General features: G+C 43.3%; 1 protein-coding gene and 1 non-coding gene across 2 annotated transcripts; one reads left to right on the forward strand and one right to left on the reverse strand.

Moving 5' to 3' along the window:
• Positions 1 to 398: 398 nt before the first annotated feature.
• On the reverse strand, positions 399 to 19,142 carry LOC121444798 (phosphoglycerate kinase 1). The gene is made up of 11 exons (XM_041646710.1): positions 18,969 to 19,142; positions 12,421 to 12,471; positions 9,713 to 9,868; positions 9,453 to 9,597; positions 7,090 to 7,193; positions 5,470 to 5,589; positions 3,366 to 3,480; positions 2,976 to 3,155; positions 1,436 to 1,613; positions 1,106 to 1,204; positions 399 to 842 (listed from the first exon to the last, which is right to left on the reverse strand). The coding sequence occupies exons 1-11, from the start codon at positions 19,031 to 19,033 to the stop codon at positions 802 to 804; spliced, it is 1,254 nt and encodes a 417-aa protein (XP_041502644.1). The 5' UTR covers positions 19,034 to 19,142; the 3' UTR covers positions 399 to 801.
• On the forward strand, positions 12,985 to 13,103 carry LOC121444820. Its single transcript, XR_005973826.1, has one exon. It is a non-coding gene; the product is annotated as a 5S ribosomal RNA (ribosomal RNA).
• Positions 19,143 to 20,575: the final 1,433 nt, after the last annotated feature.

Here is a 20,575-nt window from a genome sequence, read left to right on the forward strand (position 1 = left end):
TAAATTTCTGATCTAATTTATAGCAATGGCAAAACAATACTGAGAATGAAGTATATGTGGAATACAGGCTGTTGATTTCATTCTTCAAAGTATGAAATTAATAGGCATGTTTGAAAATCTCAGTACTTAGAACCATGAAATGGGAATCAAGAAAAGCAATGGTCACACTAGGCAATGTGAATCAAGAATGGGAGTAATGAGGTGAGGCTTGTTTGGGTTGATTTTGTTTAGATCCAGTTGTGAAACATCTATAGACTTTCACTAAGTAATAGGCATCTGTCTAATCCCACCTCCCCACTACTACAGCCAATCCTTCCATTCAAAATGTAGATAGATACTTGATTCCATACGAAGGTTCTATTCTCACCCTTCCTAACAAAATGACAGGAAAACTCCAGTTTCGGCGGACATCTTTATTAATAGATCATCAACTTCTCCAAATCTACAGCTGGAATTTCATCTTATTTCCATGCTGAGTCATGAACAGTGACAAAGCCAACCAGAGGTACTCAAAGAGGACTAAGCTTTCATAGCTCACTTTCTTCTACAGGCAGAATATAAATAGATGCACTCTAGAATGCACAATGGCTTTAGTCACTATGGAATTAAAATGGGATCTTGAAGAATGTAGACAAATCCCGATGAAGGAAGGACGAGCTGAGATGCTGTGCAACTGTTTAAGGGTTCCTGGTGCTGCATCTCGGTCACTAGCTGAATCTTGCACTAACACCAAATGGAGATGCGGAAAACACACTAAGTTGACTTAGGGGTTGTGCACAGGAACCAAAAGGCAGGAAAATACTAAACATTGCTGAGAGCATCCACCCCAGGAAGGACTTTACCTGTTTTTGAGAGAGCACATACACAGACAGCATTACTTTAAGACCCACTAAGCTACAGCTGCCCTATTTTTCTTACTGATAAAATAGGGGAGGAGTTCAAGCACTCCTGCATTCTTTCTTGGTCCCAGGTCAATTAAAATGTGTTCCTACCTATGCCTCCCGCCAAGTGGATTGCAGGTGCTTTGCTTGTGCTATCTAGCTAGTATGATTGCTACTGTTCCCCACCCTGCCTTCAAATAAACCAAAACAGAGAATAACCTCACCTTCCAGCAGCTCTAGACTGGCACCACCCCCAGTGCTCACATGGCTGACTTTATCCTCTGTGTTCCATTTGGCACAGCAAGTGGCAGTGTCTCCACCGCCTGTTGAATGAAGACCAGAGAAAAGTGTTTTGGCATCGGAACTGTAAAGGTTCAACCCAAAAGGTTGCTAGCTAATGAACGCCCCACTGCATCTCAAGAGGACTCCCTAAGAATGACACCTCCATCAACTATCAGAGATTTAGAAAATATTAAGCACATTCCCCCTCTGCCTCCCCTGCATAGAGCTCTGCCACTGTTGCATTAGTGTGAGATTAGCACAGGACCCCTTACCTATGATAGTGATGCAACCCCTAGCAGTGGCTTTTACCACCTCATCCATGAGGGACTTGGTTCCCCTGGCAAAAGCTTCCCATTCAAAGACCCCAACAGGTCCATTCCAAACAATCTGCTTGGCTCGAGCCACAGCCTCAGCATATTTCTTGCTGCTCTCAGGACCACAGTCCAGGCCCTGGATAGTAGAATCAAGAGGATGAACCATTAAGAAAACTTACTAGGACCATATCACCTCCACCAAAACCATAATGTAAGGCTGAGCAAACATCCAGAGTTTCTACTAGAATCAAAATGTACCCTTTAGCCTGTGCGAACACCCTTTGACAGAACCATTCTACTTTATGGATCAAAGAAGGGGAAACCTCATGTTGCTCAAGGGCAGCCAAGATAGGTGGTTCTCAACCTATATTGATTCTGCCTGTCAAACAAGTATGTGCCAATGTCTGGAGACATTGTTGGTTGTCATAACATGGAGCCAGCACAACTGACGCCTTGTAGCTAGTGATTCCTTACATGTGTCACAATGTAAGCACGGCCTTGCCACAGCTAAGACTATTTGAGATGTCAATAGAGACTGAGAAACAATGAATCAGATAAATCAAGTTCAATCCTTCAATGTATCATAATCTCCAGGAAGCCTTGCTCAAAAGCAATGTGTTGAATCCCACTCCTAGGGTTTCTGATTTAGTAGGCCTAAAATAGGGCTCAAGACTGTCTTTTTGTTTTGGGTTTGTTTGTTTTTAGATAGGATCTCACTATATACACTTGACTGGCCTGGAATTTGTTATGTAGACTAGGCACACCTCAAACTCAGATGCCTAGCACTCCCTCCAGAGCAGAAGGATTAAAGGTGAGTGAGTGCCATCTTGCCTAGTCTATATGATTTATACTTATCTTCATGTATGTGTATATCTACATGATTTATGCTTCTCTTCATGTAAGTGTATATCTACATGTATATGGGGCCTAGAGGTCACACAGGGCATTGGATTGTGGGGAACACACATGCCATGAAGAAGTCAGAAAGCAACTTTTGGAAATCTGTTCTCTCCTTCAGTTTAGGATTCAGAAATATAGCTCAGGTCCATCCGGCTTGTGTAGCAAACCACTTTTACCCACGGAGCCGCCTTGCCGGCATGATAGTTTGCTTTAAATGGCTCACAGCCATGTAATCCAGAACAGTTCAAATCAGGAAGGGGAAGAATTCTACCTCCAGCATTATAGCGCTGCTAAATAAACACTGAAAAAAAGTACATTTGCTCTATTATTGATAAAACAGCATCAATCTGATAGCACCATTTATACTGACGGAATTGCCCTCAAGTGCCCATTGCAACATTTCCCATACTGAGTTCCATGGAGATTATTAATATAATTTCTTGAGAGGAAGGGGCACAGCTCAGTAGCAGAGCACTTCTTAACACCTGTGAAACACTCAGCTGGATCTCCAGTGCCACAAAAAGTATCTGCTAAATGAATGACTGCTCCCGCTCCCAAGTTTCTGAGCATTACATAACTAAACACATGATTGACTCACCATCCAGCCAGCAGGTATACCAGAGGCCACAGTAGCTTGGCCAGTCTTGGCATTCTCATCAAATTTGTCAGCAGTGACAAAGTCAACGGGCAAGGTAATCTTCACACCATTTTTCTCAGCTTTAGCCATGAGATCTTTGACAATCTTGGCTCCTTCTTCATCATACAGAGAAGTTCCGATCTACACAAGAGAGTCAGGAGATGAAGTTCAGCCTCTGAACCAAGAACATGACTGACCCAAAACAGACTGGACCATAACTATATAGTAATACAGGAACCAAAGACAAGTAACTTCAGATGAGATGAAAACGGTTTTAGGACTCACATTGAATTCCCATAAACTGCTATCACTACGGAGCCATTTCCCAGCCACCTGCCACTGGTTTCCTACCTCCATGTTGTTGAGCACCTTAAGGAAGGTAAAAGCCATTCCACCACCAATGATCATCTCATTGACTTTGTCCAACATATTATTGATCAGCTGGATCTTGTCTGCAACTTTAGCTCTAGAAGGGAAAGCAAGACTCATCACCACAAGCACACAATTGATGAGTACAGTGTTAAACTCAGAGACACAGCAGGAGACAAGAAAATGCCCCCAAACAGCAAAAGCTTGGCCATGTTTCTCCACATTCCATACTTTGAATAAATCCTTTGAAGGTAGCTCCAAAACAAGGGCTTAAAAAATAATATTCTCACTGGGCAGTGGTGGTGCACGCCTTTAATCCCAGCATGCGGGAGGCAAAGGCAGGCGGATCTGAGTTCGAGGCCAGCCTGGTCTACAAGAGCTAGTTCCAGGACAGGATCTAAAGTTACAGAGAAACTCTGTCTTGAAAAAAGATTTTTCTGGGGTTAAGGGTATAGCTAAATATAAAAACACCTGTTTTCCACGGGTAAAACCCTGCATTTGATCCTCAGTACCATAAAAACAGAAAAACAAGACCTTCCTTATCACCACACCCTCATCCAAAATTCAAAATCCAGATTACCAGATTAGTAACTGATGGCCTGCATGGAAATGGTCTCCATAGACTCACATTTGCATACTTAGTCTCCAGTTAACTAGACAGTATGAGGAGACGTGACACTGTGAACATGACATAAGGTATCCAAAACCCATGCCAGGCCCCATCTGTCCCTCTGCTTGCTGCCTGCAGACCCAGAAAAAACAGTCTATTCTTTAGGGTTTGTGCTATCCTTGACTTCAAGTGTTCAGAGATCTTACAACATATGTCCTGTGGTTAAAATAGACTGCTGTGTTTCGGTCTTATTCCAAAACCTGATCATGCCAGTAGGTGGCATTCACTCCCATATTCCAGGTCTTCAGAAACCTAAGAGTCAACCCAGACAGCTTAAATGCTAATTTGAAGAAGCCAGAGGCCAGAGTCTGATGCCTTTAACTCAGTAAACAAGAGTCCATGTTTCTAAGAACTAACCTTTTTGCAAGACAACACAAAAATCTATACCTATCTGGGTTATTTTTAGGCCTCTAAAACAGGACTCATGAAGCCTAGAGAGCAACCATGTTCTTGCTCCGTGAAACTGACACCCAGTTCCAGAGTCAGTTTTCATGAGAAACTGCTGAGTATGCTTACTCATTTGGAAGGGAAAAATCCCAGGCCAGAGAAGGGTCATGGTCCAGAGAGAGGCTGCCCAAGCAGCTATGCCACCGGAAAGGCAGCTTTCTCATCCTTCACTTCTGAAAGTTTTTCGGCTAAACATTACACTTATGCACACACTGCCTTTGCCCATAAGAACATAAAATAGGTACATGATCTGGAGAATTAAGTCTAAATGATACTTTAAACACAGAAGTTCTTAGTTATGCCCTGCCAGGTTATAATATACCAACTTTGAAACTGTTTTAAGAAGAGCCTTGAAGAGCTAGCTGTGGCACAAGTATGTAATCCTAACACTCAGGAAGCTGAAGTAGGAGTGTCAGGGCTCAAGACCAGCCTGAACTACAAAGCAATTTCAAGGTCAGCCTGGGGTATGAGAAATATCTTAAAGGGGGAAAAAGAGCCCCATGACCATCTTCAAGGGCTTTCTCCATATTTCCCTGTGGAACCATTTTCTGCCCTTCTCTACTCTTTTCTGTCCACGAAGCTGACCTAAATAGACCACATTAAGAGGCTCACATGTCTTCTGCTTTCCAGACAAACTGGGCCAATAAGTGGTGTGTGTAGGGAGTACCCTAGCAGAAAATTGAAGAAAAAGCCCAAATATCTTTCCCTGGTTCCCTCTAACAGATGACCAGTCCTTTATCCCCTGACTAAAGACCTTTTTCCACCGACTACCTCTCTGGATTGATAGCTCTTATTAGCCCCAGACTATTGAGGGGCTTCCCTAAACCCCATCCTCACCTCAACAGTCCCTTTATTAAATTCTCAGTTACCCAATGTGATTGAGCAGGCTGACCATAAACCACCCAAGTTATGATTGGTTCCCAGGATAACACTATCCACCAAAACATGATCCTAAAGTATTCTTCTTACCCTCCCAATATTGCCAGGAAGGGTCGTTCAGGACTCTCCAAAGCTTTGGCAAAGTAATTCAGCTCCTTCTTCATCAAAAATCCACCAGCCTTCTGTGGCAGATTCACACCCACCATGGAGCTAGGAGGGAAAAAAAAAACAAATGTATTCAAAATCCAGTCAAATTCTACCATTTTTTCCTAGACCCAGACGCCAGCTCCTTACCACTAAAATGCTTTTACCACTTGAGACACTAAGAGACCATGGCTTCATCCCTTAGATGCATTTCAGACTAATTTTACAACCAAGGCTAAATAAAAAAGAGCAATGGACTGAGGTGGAATTTGACATACCCAGGATCTGAGCTAGGTTCTATGTAGCTGGGTGTTTTTGTGGGAATCCCAACAGTAGGAGTAGGGGTGTCTCTTAGTCTTTTGCCTGCTCTTGGGACTCTTCTTCCTCCTACTGAGTTGCCTCGTCCATTCTTGATGAGGGTATGTGCCTAGTCCTATTGTAACTTGTTATGCCATGTCCAGCTGTTATCCCTGGAAGGCCTCTTTTTTAGGAAGGGAAACAGGAGTGGATCTGGGGAAAGGAAAATGGGAGGGAGAAGTGGGAGGAGTGGAGGGTGGGGAAACCATGAATGGGATATAATGAGAGAAGAATTTATAAATAAAATAATAAAGTACCCAGTTAGTGGCTAAGATCACTTGCTGCTCTTACAGAGGACCTCGGTTCATTCCCAGCACCCACATGGGAGCTTAAAACCCTCTAATAACTCCAGCTCCAGGGGATCAGATGCCCCCACTTCTTGCTTCTGAGGGGACTGCATGCACATGGTACAGATAAACATGTAGGTAAAATATGTTAAGTTTATAGATACCCAGTTAATAGTTAACAGATCAAAGGTGGAATCACAGTTGATAAGAAAATAGATATTTTGATATAATATTCTCAAATAAAAATCAATAAAGTTAAAGAAATCTCTTCCTGCAGCTTCACAAAATGTTTTACCACTCCCAAACATTTTGTCTCTATTTCCACTTTGAATCAAGATATTTAACATGGGACAGATAAGTAGAGACAAAAGTTCAAAGGATGGATGTGTCTTGGGATTTTCTTAATTTAGCTCATTCTAGAGTCCCCTGGAAGAAGGAACCTCTTGATCAAATTGACCTGTGGGCAAGTTTGTGAGGCATTGTTTTGATTGCTAATTGATGTAGAAAGGCCCAACCCAGGATGAGTGATAGCATCCCTAGGCTGGTGGGACTGGAAAACTGGCTAGCACTGGTAGCATGGGAACCCATGCTTATTTTAATCCCAACATTTGGGATGCAGAGGCAGGTATATGTCTGAGTCCAAGGGCAGCCTGGTCTGCATAATGAGTTCTAAGCCAATCTAGTGCTACAAAATGAGACTCTGCCTCAAACAAAAAGCTGAATAAAAACCAGTGAATAAGCAAGTAAGCCAAGCTTCCTTCCCTGATTTCTTTCGATGGATTGTGACAAATCACACAAACCCTTTCTCCCCATAAGCTGCTATTGATGTTTTGACTTTTTAATCACAAGAATAGAATTTGAGCTGCTCAAGCATCCAAGATCACTGTATTCTGCCTAGTAGTACTGACAAAGCTCTCAGTACCTGTGGGCTCGGTGTGCAGTACCAAAAGCATCATTGACATAGACATCCCCAAGTTTGGACAGTGAGGCTCGGAAAGCATCAATTTTGGCTGGTTCAGCTTTAATCTGCAGAAAAAAAATTCAAAAAGGAAAATTCAACATAGGAAATATTAATGGCTCCAAAAACAATTTCAGAAGCATTTCTGGCCACCAAGAATCCTCTTGAACATCTTAAAATCCTGAGTTCGTAGGAAAGTTTTAGTATTAGCAGCAAGGTCTATTCCTTCTCCCAAATATTCCAGGTCCCTTGGTCATTTCCTGTCTCCATTGCTTCCTTCTGAAAACTGTACACATGTACACACACAAATACTAAATATGTGATAAAAAATTTAAAACTAAACAAAAAGAATGAGAGAAAATTGGACCAAGCAATGGGTACAAGGGAGGTAATGTAACTCTAAAAATAACCATGTGAACACACTAAACAGCATTCAAGTATGGGAGTGGATAGATGTCCCAGTGGTTAAGAGCAACTTGCTGCTCTTCCAGAGCTCACAGAGCCTATAAAAATAAGCTTTTAGGCCGGGCAGTGGTGGCGCACGCCTTTAATCCCAGCACTCAGGAGGCAGAGGCAGGCGGATCTCTGGGAGTTTGAGGCCAGCCTGATCTACAAGAGCTAGTTCCAGGACAGGCTCAAAGCTACAGAGAAACACTGTCTCGAAAAACCAAAGAAAAAAAAATAAGCTTTTAAAACTGAATTGTCTTCATTTCATTTGTGTCCATTTTGAACTTATGACTGGTTCCTGCAATTTCAGGCATTCTAAGCCATGAGACTGAATTAACTAGTTAATAGTTAATTAGTAAATTAACTAATAATAGTAAATAACTAATAAAAATAATAGTAAATTAACTAATAAGTTAGTAAATAAACTAGTTAATAGTTAATTAGGAAATTAACTAAAAGTCAGAGACTAGCATAGTTGATTGATTCCTAAATAAAACACTCCGTATCAACTTTCCAGTTGCCTCTAGCCATTTCTAAGCACTAGAGTTTGGGCATCTTGAGTTTCAGTTTAAAAGGGCACTGAATTTTAGGTTAGCACTTGAGTAGTACTGTAGAAAGACTACGCCAAAGCATGGTGGGGCCAGCTCAGGGCCTGTGCTGCTAAGAAAAGAAACTGAGAGCGGCACACCAGATGACCTTAAGAAATGTCAGAAGTCAAAGGGGGACTGATAAATACCTTCAGAGCGTCTAGTTCTTTCTTCTTTAAAGACCCAAAGAGGGGAAAGTACTAGGGCGTGCCCTTAGCTAACCAAAGGTCAAACATAAAACCCTGCTCAGCGAGGCAGTTTTAACATTCAATAATTGAGGTCTCACGGTGGTGGTGCACGCCTTTAATCCCAGCATTTGGGAGGCAGAGGCAGGTGGATCCCTGTGAGTTCAAGGCCAGCCTGGTCTACAAGTGGGTTCCAGGAAAGCAAGAATTGTTACACAGAGAAACCCTGTTTCAAAAATACCAAAAAAAAAATTAATAATTGAAGTCTGTTGTTAAGCCTAGCGACCAGTCTTGTGGATTGTCTACAGCCTTTGACAATGGCATGTGAGTAGATCCAGACTGTATACAATTGCAATTGACTACAGGACTCACAGAGCCTCCAATATTTACTATCTGGTTCTTTGTAGAAAAAGCTTGCAGATCTAATTGCCTAAACTATAAAGTCTAGCAACAGCACCACTAACTTAAACAAAATGTCTGCCTGCCCGAAACCCAATCTTCTCACACTAAGATTTGTTTGCTTAGGAAATGAGGATGAAAACACTACTTTTCATGAGAGAAAGCCTTGAGTCAGGTCAGAGGACAGCTCGGTAAACCCATCGCTGGGAAGGTGGAAGAGATCAAGAGTTCAAGGTCACCCTCCTACACCACCCAAGAAAGAAATGCCTTAAGTCCCAGGCCTTAAGTAAACTCACCACGACCATTACATTCCCTGAATACTCTGGTTACCTGAGCATTCAGGTACTTTTCAAAGGCATTTCAAAAAGTGAATAGGAAGAGAGCTTCTGCGGTGCTGGTCACATTTCCTTCCCTCACTGGGGAGTGATTATATAGTGTGTGTACTCTGCTCTGCGACAACTGGTAACTCATCACGCTGTGCGTTTAAATAATTGTTTTGGTTTCTACCGTGCTGAGGGTTGTACCCAGGGCAATGCACACTACCCTGAGTTCCATCCGTGGCCCGCATTTGTACCTTTTTACAAGTATGGTATAGTCAATTTCAAAAGGTGTTTGGGAATAATCAAGGTAAGCTTCCACTATCCTTTACTCGTGGCCTCACACAAATTCAGATCCTAAGGCCCAAGAATATCAAAAGCACAGGTCCTACCTTGTTCCCAGAAGCATCCTTTCCCTTCCCTTCTTCCTCCACATGAAAGCGGAGGTTCTCCAGCAGGATGACAGTGCCAGCTGCTGGGTTGGCACAGGCATTCTCGACTTCTGGGCCCACACAATCCTTTAAGAAGAGAACATCCCTGGGGGGGAGGGAGGAACAAGCAATGAAGACTGGAGCAAGCTGAAAGCTGAGAAGCAGTGACAGCAGGCCTTACCTACCCCCGGAGCTCACCAGCACCGGAGCCCTGTACTTACTTGCCCAGCAGAGACTTGAGTTCTGCCGCAACTGGCTCTAGGGAGTACTTGTCAGGCATGGGAACACCATCAGGTCGGCCCAAGTGGCTCATAAGGACAACTGACTTGGCTCCATTGTCCAAGCAGAATTTGATGCTTGGGACAGCAGCCTTGATCCTATAAGCAAGAGAAGACAGAAGACAGGAACAACGTTCTTCCTAGGAATTAGTGAGAACCATTTTAAACAGTAACTTTGTAAAATACAAAGTTTCCTCAAGTCTGAGGGTTGCAGAATTCAGGTTTGTATTCAGGAGAAGACAGACATGATAAAACCTACCACCTGGAACTCCAGTCTCATTATAGACCTGTTCCTCATGTAGAAAAGAACTTAGCCACCTGCAATCTACAGCAGGACCTGCAGGGGAGGTTAGCCCTTGGCTTCTAGGGGCTGGTAATGCACAAAGCTGGGCATGCAAAGACAATCAGCAGCGGGGCAAACTGCACACGGTGCTGCACACCTGGGATCCCAGCCCTTGGGAGGGAGAAGAAAGAGGATCAAAGTTTAAGATCATCCTCAGAACAGCAACTGTGGCCAGTCTGGAACACATGAGGCCATGTCTATAAACCAACAATCTTGGCTCTTAAAGCGTTCCCCCCCATTCTCTCGAAAACAACTGATCACTGTTTCTATCCTCTGGATAAGCCAGGCAATGCATGACCAACACCTGCTCCCTTCTAAAGGTCTGAAGTGTGGGTAGTTGCTAGGTAGAGGATACCTTTGTGACCAGAGCCACTTGGCATGAACCCAAAGGAAATGAAATTAGCATACAGAAAGATATCTGCACGCCCAAGTTTATCGTAGCATTGTTCACAATGGCTAAAATGAAGACCTCACCTCGTTGCCCATCAGCAGATGAATGGAGGAAAAAAATGAGGACTCTACATACACATAAAATAAATCTTTTTTAAAAAAAAAACTCGCCGGGCGGTGGTGGCGCACGCCTTTAATCCTAGCACTCGGGAGGCAGAGGCAGGCGGATCTCTGTGAGTTCGAGACCAGCCTGGTCTACAGGACTGGCTCCAGGACAGGTTCCAAAGCCACAGAGAAACCCTGTCTCGAAAAATAAAAAATAAAAAAAACTCAATTTGGGACTGATGAGATGGCTCAGTGGTTAAGAACACTGGCTGCTCTTCCAGGTCCTGAGTTCAATTCCCAACCACATCTCACAACCATTTATAATAGGTTCTGATGCACTCTTCTGATATGCAGGTGTACATAAATAAATTAAAAGAATTTAATATAAAAAATAAAGAGCCAGGTATTAAAGCATATGCCTGGAACCCAACACCTGGAAGGCTGAGGCAGGACTCCAAGCTCAAGCTCAGCAAAAGCTGACACACTGTCTCAGAAAAAATGTTTTGAAATAAAATCTTTCTCATAATTTTCAAAAAGCAACAACAGTGCTTCTACACAGGCACTGGAGAAATTGCTCAGTGGTTAAGGCTTGTAGCTATTCTAGAGGACCTGCGTTCAGTTCCCAGCAGCCATATCAGCTGGCTTACAACTACCTCTTAACTTCACCTTCAGTGTATCTAATACCCTCTGTGCGCTCCACAGGCAACTTCACACAGTGCACCAATACCCCCCCATACATATTCTCTCTCATATAAAAATATATCTTTATAAAGAAATTCTGCTTCTGAAGTTAGCACCCAAGACACGAGGGAGCTAAACTGACTGAAAGGGTTACTTCTCAAGTCTTCTGATTTTTTTTAGAGGGCTAAAGGCAAGCCAAACGTTCCCACAAAAAATACCTCATTTGGGCTACTTAGAACAAATTCTGGCAAATCTACATGTAAGCTTAGAAATGACTGATATTGCCGGCCAGTGATGGTGCACACCTTTAATTCCAGTACTCAGGAAGCAAAGGATCTCAGTGAATTTGAGGCCAGCCTGGTCTACAAAGCAAGTTCCAGGACAGTCAGGACAGTTACAGAGGAACCTTATCTTGAAAACCAACATTGATATTAAAATCCTTCTCTTGCAGTTTGTTTTGCAAGTCAATTAACCTTTGACTCCCAAATTCCTTGAATTTTTTTTTAAAACAAGGAGAACTTTCTCAGGATGTTTTGCTGATAGTGAAGGATTTTTAGGGGGAGGGTAGTCTGGAGTTTTCTGTTTGGTTGTCTTAAGATATTTTTATTAATTCTTAAGAATCATAGTGTATGTTTTATTAATTCTCAAGTATTATACAAAAACCCCTCACTCATTTTGGTTTGCTGTGGAAAGTTTTAGGATAGCCTAGAATGGCCCGAAACTGGCTTTGTAGCTCGTGCTACATGACTTCCTACATCCAGCCTTCCAAGCACTAGCATCATAGACAAGCTAGAATTTTTGTTTGTTTTGAGACAAGGTCTCTCTATAGACCTGGCTGTCCCAGAACTCTCTATAGACCAGGCTGGCTTTAGTCTCAGAGATCCACCTGCCTCTGCTGCCCAAGTGCTGGGATTAAAGTCATGCACCACCACACCCGGAATAGGTGACTTCTTTCCAGGAGTTTTCATAAATTGAGAATAATCCAATTCACAATGATAAGAAAGCAGGTTAGTATAGACCAAACAAAGTTTTATGGCTTCAGTTGCTGTATTCCCCAGCATGGAAAGAAAGAAATCTACATCCCATGTACTCCTACATCTTAAACCCAAGCTGGGTTTAGCAGTAATCTTACCTTTGGTTATTTGTTATCTGGTTGTTCTTCATAGGAACATTGAAGTCCACCCTAGAAAAGAAAAAGGCTTCAGTTTCAGAGTAATGATCAACTTCTTGGTCCCTCAAAAGTTTGAACCTCAAAAGTTCAAATCTCACCTTTAAAATAAGAGGCATTAAAAGAAGGTTGGCAAGATGGCTCAAGGGGTACAGGCACTTGGTGCCAAGTCTGACAACCTGAGTTTTATCCCCAAGACCCATGCGGTAGAAGAAAACCAACTCTTGCAAGTTGTCCTCTGAGCTCCACACCTTTGCCTTGATATGTACAGTCTATGTACACACACACACACACACACACACACACACACACACACACACACACACTAAATAGTAAATGTCATTTTAAAACTATTAAATGAAGACAGTACTCAGTCACTTGGAAGGGAGGGATGGGCCAGACGATGATCCTGCGGTATAGGTACATGTTCTTGAACTGCTCACACAAACGTGCTCATTTCAAAGAAATTTGAGTATATGGAAACCTTTTTAGATATGTAGCAAATAGTTTTTAAAACATTTCAAACTAGTCTACAGTCATACCACCCTGAACGCGCCCGATCTCGTCTGATTTCGGAAGCTAAGCAGGGTTGGGCCTGGTTAGTACTTGGATGGGAGACCGCCTGGGAATACCGGGTGCTGTAGGCTTAAAAAGAAACAAGAGAAAAGTATTCTTTATAAATTTATAAAATAAAAAAAAAGTTTCAAACTACAAGAACTTGTCCAGGAGATCTGGGAAGCTAAATGTAATTACACCTAAATGCATTTATTTTAGCCTGGTATTCTCTATTTAGCCTGGTGATATCTATAGCAGTCTGTGGAGGTGACGATGTGTAATATACCTTGATTCTAATTCTTTTGATACCGATTCTGGCTCCTTGTAAAAACATTTCCCAAAAAAAAAGAAAAGAAATTCAAAAATAAAACACATCAAGAGAATTCCATTTCATTCTTTTCAGAGAATATCTGGCACACTAAGAATAGGAAAAAACCTAGGCCCCAGTATCCAGTTGATATAATAGTCACTTTCAAAGAACCTGAGGGGAAAAAAAGGAGTGAAATGTGCCTATGCCCACTGACAGACAGACAAGTGGAAGGCAAGTGATTAAAATGAAAGCTAGTAATATACTGGCCTAACGGATTACTGCCTTATTCTTTTCTGTGGTGTTGCTGGGGACTGAACCCAGGGCTATTTCCTGTACTGTGGCTGATTTTAATGTCGAAGCCTGCCATGATTGAGACAGACTCGTAAAATCTAGCTTGCTTTCATCTCCTGAATAAATGCTGAGATTAAGTATTAGATTACTGTACCAATACATCCACTAAGACCATTTTTAATTCATTTTTCTTTTTGGGGGGAAGGGTGGTTCTAGACAGGATTTCTCTGTGTAGCCTTGGCTGCCCTAGAACTCAATCTGTAGATCAGGCTGGTCTCAAACTCAGAAATCCACCTGCCTCTGCACCACCACTGCCCAGCTTATTAATTTTTCTTAAATCTGAGAAGTGATTCTAGTATCTAACTCAAGTTAGTGAATGATAGAAGGCTTAGAAGTGACATAGTATCAAGCAAGTGTTGGCTGTTATTTTATGTTAATGATTCTCCAAACTAGAAGTGTTATTTGACAGATCAACCATATTAAAATCATTACTGAAAAAACATCTAGGGACTACGATACGGGCGACAGGACTGCTACTGTCCTTGTTTGTGAAACTCCCCTTTGCAAAGCTCTTCACTGTTCTTTCTTCCTGTCTGAGCAGTGACCCCAAGTCCTGCAGACCACAGGTTTCCTCCATGCGCTGAACACTAATCCGGCTCACCAAGGAGTTTAAGGGACATAGTCCTTGATTCAGATTTAAGGAAGCCTTTAAAATTAAATGGCACTATGCCTCTGAACAACGAAATACACTCTTAGCTGGTTTCTGGCACCTCAGGCATCCTCTTTAAATATCCTGAGCAGGTCCTTGCCAGCCTTAAAGTTCAGACCAAAGTGGATCAAGTATCCTATTACCATGAGCCTCTCACAGCCTCCCAGGAAGGCTAATGGACACAAGGGTTAACTGCATAGGAGAAACAGCGCTGCCACCAAAACCTAAGAAGGAATGCCTTTGGGCTGAAATACCCAAACCTCTGTGGCTTCTGTCCAAGCTCTGATGGCATCAGCTTACTTATGAAAACTGGATTAGTTCTCTCGCTGCCCTCTTGATGACTTCAACCTTTACCTATCCTCTCCTAGACCCACACCTCTGCCTGCACTAGCTTTTCTTCTGAGGATTCCAGGGAAGAGCCTTCCCTACGCATCCCACTTATTTCTGTATATAATGCGCACCTTTTTCTCAAGGTCCGAGGAATACTCAAGCTTTGCCTAAGGACAAGGTCAAGTATCACTACACACATCAGAACGGCTAAATTAAAAAAACAACAACTGTAGCCAGGCAGTGGTGGTGCACGCCTTTAATCCCAGCACTCAGAGGCAGAGGCAAGTGAATCTCTGTGAGTTGGAGGCCAACATGGTCTGTCTACAAGAGCTAGATCCAGGACAGCCTCCAAAGCGCCAGAGAAACCCTGTCTCAGAAAAGAAAAAAAAATGACAACTACCAAACTTGCAGTGACAATCCGTGCCTCTTATCCACCCTTTGCTGATAAGCCAATTAAAAGAGCCACATTAATAGCAAAAAAAAAAAAGCAGAAAGACACTGATTTAATGTTACCCCCATAAGACACAAAGAAATCCAGTGGCGCTCCAAATCCATCTTCAGAAAGCTGCCCACCACTGAGCCATCTTTGTCTGTGTAAGGTGTAACTTTGCAGGAAAATAGCCCAAGCTTTTCTTCTCCCAGCATGAAATTCCTGTTTTAATAACATCTGATAGCTAAAATACCTCCTTAGTATATATATTCATTTCTGCCAGTTTTTCTACCACCCAATACTGGTGAGGATGCAGAAAAACTGACCACATTCCTAGCAGGAATGTGAAATGGTGAGCACCTTTGGAAAGCTATCTGGGGATGCCTCAAAAGGTTAAACATGGGATGGCTCAGTTGCAAAATGCTTGCAAGCCCAATTCTAGGTGTCTTACCCAAGACCCATGTGGTCAAACCAAGACTGACACCCCCTCAAAAAAAATCCATAGCAGCTTTTGTAAAAACCTCAAACTGGCAACAACCCAGATAGCATTCAATGGTTGGATGAATGATTCAACTACGATACACCCATACTGTGAAAAAATATCCAGCAATTCAGAGGAATATACTGTTGGTACATGTACCAACTTGGATAACTATTAAATGAACGTTGAGTGAAAGAGTGCATCTCCAAAAGTTACACTCTATTAATCTGTATATGCCATGCTTTTGCAATGACAAGTATTAAAATAGAGCACAGGTCAGAAATCACTGGGGATTAAAAGTGGAGGGCATGATTAGAATCAAGTAACAGAGAGGAGACATCTTAGTGGTGATCAAACAATCCTATGTTTGCTTGAGGTAGTGGTTATACAAATCTACCTATGATAAAACGCTAGAGAACTAAACACCCTTTCCACCAATGTCAAATTCCTACTTCTGACTTTGACCTACAATTATGTGCTATGCAGCCACTGGGAAAAACTGAATTTCTGTACAATCTTTGCAATTTCCTAGAAATTTGAAATTATTGCAAAATATTAATTTTTAAAAAACCACTAAGTTAGAATATCGAATCTTAAATCCTAGCACTTGGGAGGCAGAGGCAGGTGAATCTCTGAATCAGAGGCCAGCTTGGTCCAGATGAGTTCCAGGACAGCCAGAGCTACACAGAGAAACCTTGTCTCGAAAACCAAAAACAAAAAAACAAAAAACAAAAACATCTCTTTATTGAAATCTCCCAGTTTCAAGGCCAGTTAGTTCTACTAAACGCTCAGAGGAACCATGCCCACTGGTGCCACGTGGTCTGACTGCTAAATTACACCCGTGATTCCATTTTCTTTCTTTCCACCAGGATTGTTGCTTTGTAAGTCACAACAAAACCAGTGAGTTTGGAAAAAATAATTTAAATTAAAAACAAAACAGGAAGGTACAAGAAAAAGAGAAGTACTTCACCAGCAAGCAAAGGATGACTAGTAACCTGTGAGTGGAAAGAAAGGAAATGACAGGGCAGAAATCAGCGGGAAATTTACTCAAATGACCTTGTAAAATCAACAGGAGTTGGAGGGAAGGAAAAAAACTGTTAGTGGAACCTGTTGGGGTTTCTGGCTATTTTAAAGCTGCCCCAAAAGGAGCTGGGGTGACTGAGTGGGAGAGCGCTCAAGCATAAAATACCTACGGGTTGATTCCCCAGCACATCAAAAATAAATTACCCCAACAAATCAACTTCCCTTGCCAATTCAAACCAAAGGACTAGACAAGTCAGGAGACAAATATCTATCCTTCTACAGGGCAGAAAGGAGGCAAGTGAAACAGCCACTCCTCCAGAGGCCCCATTTCTGAAGCACTGCCAATAACTACAAAGCACTGAAACAAGAAGGTATTGAGCTCACCCAGGCATGGCTGCCCAGACTGCTCTAAAATCTAAGCCTACAATGCAACTCCCTATTCAAGAAGCATTGATAATGCAGAAACAAAGCAACTTTGCCAGTGTGGCCTTAAAAACAAGTACAATGTATCCATACAAAAGAAAAAGAGATTGTAAACCCCAGACACAGTCAATTTCAAACTGTCCCTGGGTCATCATATCCAAGAGTTTAGAGAATCTGATTGGTGGCTATGAGACCTAAATTCTAGTCCCAGTTCTACCACAACCTTGAGAGTTCAGTGACTTTCAACGCGACATCAATTATCATACTGCTAGTTCAATAACCTTGAACATCTCCATCCGCAAAACTGGACTAGCCAATCATTTCAAGGCTCAAGGCTAACCTGTGTTAAGTGAAATTTGACTTGGTACAACGGGAGAAAAAACTGTTTACTCCATTCTTACCCCCAACCAGAGTTAATTCCTTAACTGTAAGAGAAGAACTGCAATTACGGGAAGGTGAACACAATGTCCCACTGTCTTTCAGCAGCTGCACGCATCTGGAAGGGCCAGTCTCAAGCCAGTGGAGGTACAAGTTATTTTAAACCTTTTTATGCTAGTTGCAGGCCAACATCTACCTTCTTAGTTTCACGGGGTTAATTTCATTTCCTTGGAGCAGCATGAAGAGCTAGAACCTGCCCTTTAACCCGAGGGTGGCTGGGATCTCTACTCCATCGGGATTACAAAGGTCTGTCCTGTTTGAGACAACAGGAGTATTTTGTATGAGCACTGGGTTCTGGTTATCTGCACAGCATGAAAGGGTCACCTGCCAAATAATATTGGCTACGACAAAATATGTGGCTGTACAGTTCTCTCACTCCTAGCTGGAGAGGTAGGCTAGCCTCTGCTCCCTTACACGAGTGATAATATCTAAAAGATGCCCTCATTCGAACTGGCCCAAATTGTGAAAGGGACCAGGATTACGTCATTCACACACTGCCAATCAATCAACTGCTTCCAAAAAAGGTCAAGCCGGCAGCAGTCACTGCGATTATCTATGGCCCTTCAAAATTACCATCCTTGAGTCCTACAGCCGAGTTCATCAGTTACGTATCTCATCATCATCCTTCACTCCTGAAAACACATTATAAATTAAGAAAGGCAGAAAGGTGTAAGCCCCATACACGCTAGTAAATTCTGTCAGGTAAGGGAGAAGCCAACTTGATAAATGACCAGGGATCCACGTGGGCCGACTAAGAAAAGAGTGCCATGTGCGTGGAGCCTTCCTCACTTTAACTAACATCCTGCTTCTCGAGCCACCTCTGAGGGTGAGGTTAGAAGCCTCCAACTCTGGGCGGCCACACCCTGTATGTGTCACAACCCTGATGCAAACCCCAAGCAAGGCCAGGAGTCCAACTGCAAGGTAGGGCAGCAGAGGCCTGTTATATAAGCTGTACAGAGCTTCATCCAGTGGGCCTCACCTTCCCACCCACAATTCTTTGGGGAGAGAGACCTCCACTCCTGAGCATTTCGAGCAACATCCTCCGGGGAAGAAATCTTTTTGTACCGGGACCAATGAAACGTGGGCGGTTTCGAATTCGTCAGAAATGGTCCAAAGACCGTGGGGGAAGGGAAATTAGCTAAATGACCTTTCAAGGTCCCTCCACTAGGGCCTAGAGATTTACAGGATAAGTATTAGGTCCCGTCTCGTTACAGGAGATGAAGCTGCATTTCAGAAATGGGAAAAGGATTGACTCCTGGGAATCTGAACCCTTTCTCGGTGGGATCCACTCCCCAAAGGACACTATTGGTCGCTTTTCATGCTAGAAGCAGTTAGGAAGCATCAAACCCGGACAGTATCTGCCCCAACGGGGTGAGATGGACACCCCTGCTCTGCTAACCCAGGACCCCCGAGACCCAGCTGAAAACTAAGCACAACTTAGGGTGCACAGAAAAGCGTGCTTGCCAGGGCCAGAGAGGCTGTGCAAGAGCCTTAGGGTGTGAGAGCGGCAGTACAAGATTACCTCATCACGACCCGCTTTCCCTTCACGTCCAGTTTGTCCAAAGTCAGCTTGTTAGAAAGCGACATTTTGGCAACGCGTTAGGATCAAGAGGCTCGGTCCTGAGGAAGAGGAGACCACTGCGGCGGACGTGCGCTTTTGAAGCGTGCAGAACGCCGGTTGCGGGAGGACCGGAGGGTGCCCGCCCCGCCCCTGGCTCCGCCCCTGAGCCTGCCCTTGGATCCGCCCCTTCCCGGCGCTGCTCCCAGTGTACGAAGCAGCAAAGCTACTATTGGCCGCCGCCCAGAAGGCCGGTCCGCTTCCATTGTTCCGAAGCTCTGTCCATCTACAAGGGACTGGTGGGACGTGCGACTTCCATTTGTCACGTCCAGCACGACGCGAGCAGCAGGGGGAACCTTGCTGACTAGGGGCGGAGAAGAAGCGTTCGCGGTGGGGCCCGAAAGAAGGGAGCGGATGGCGCCATAGGGTGGGCGTGGAATGTGTGCCGGGCCAGAGGCCACTAGTGCAGCCGTAGTGCCCAGCAGCGCATGCTCCGGACTGCCTTGGAAAAAGCAGCACCCCCACCCGGTGGAATTCCCAGGGGTCTTTTCAAAATCTTTGCAAATGCCATTTCCTTTATCTTCTGCTTTCTCAGCTCCCAAATGGAATGCTACATAAGGCCTTACTTAGCAATGGAAACCTTTCAGAAGTCAAAAAAGGACCAGGTCCTCCTCGCCCTTTTATAATAAAAAGTACAGTGTAATTGCCGTGGTTACTTTATTCATTGTAATGGCGAATACGTTCAGCATGTGTCATGTTAACTAACAATGCTCATAAAACGTCTAAGTACGTTCTGTTATTAAAGATGAAGTAACTGATGGACAAAGGTTTAATGTCTTACGTATGCATGATAACAGAGCTTTTAAGTGATTATTTCAATCCTGGGCCACTGGGACTTAGACTCCTTTGTGAGTGTAGCCTAGTGGTAAAGTGCATGTGATCCAATCTCCAGCACTGGAGAAAAGTCTAAATCTCTACTGACACTAATTTGGACTAAGGATGCAAGGTAAACGCTTGCCTACGGTTCGACACGAGGCAGCTACTTAATGAAAGGCACGTGAGAAATGTAAGCCCTTCCCCCTCATTCCTCTGGTTCTCGTTTCCACCTCTCCCACTAGCTGACACCCAGGAGAAACTGACCAGACCACCTCTGGAAATTACTATATTATGGGAAGTAACTCAGACAATAGCATGTGTTTTCTCTCATATGCATGTGTTATATAAGCATATATATATATATATATGTGGAGAGGGTAGATGCAGGTCCACAAAGGGGGAGGGGGGTAAGAACAGGGGGACAAAAAAAGGTAACAAAAGACATGTGACATGGAAGAGACAAAGAACTTCGGGCAACTGAGGAATGCTGAGAGCCTCCAATTGGTTATTCAATACTAAGTGGTCTGAAATTGTATACACTACATACAAGTAACTTTATATAGAGTGAGATGGTTTAATTACATATTTAGGTACAGAGAGAGAGAGAGAGAGAGAGAGAGAGAGAGAGAGAGAGAGAGAAAGCAGCCATGTATTGGAGAGAGGGACTGCACTTTTACCTGCTAAGCCATCTCCAG

Source organism: Microtus oregoni, unplaced genomic scaffold (genome assembly GCF_018167655.1).
Source record: "Microtus oregoni isolate MIOR12 unplaced genomic scaffold, Mior012 000142F_ref0000161, whole genome shotgun sequence".
In the NCBI taxonomy this organism is placed as follows: Eukaryota; Metazoa; Chordata; class Mammalia; order Rodentia; family Cricetidae; genus Microtus; species Microtus oregoni.

What these genes read in the sequence shown, in the direction of transcription:
- LOC121444798 (XM_041646710.1), bottom strand. Translation starts at nt 19,033, where the DNA reads ATGTCGCTTTCTAACAAGCTGACTTTGGACAAACTGGACGTGAAGGGA. An exon ending in CTCAAGTCTCTGCTGGGCAA is followed by an intron (nt 9,598 to 9,712) that starts GTAAGTACAGGG and finishes CCTCCCCCCCAG; the next exon opens with GGATGTTCTCTTCTTAAAGG. An exon ending in ACTGCACACCGAGCCCACAG is followed by an intron (nt 5,590 to 7,089) that starts GTACTGAGAGCT and finishes TTTCCCTCCTAG; the next exon opens with CTCCATGGTGGGTGTGAATC.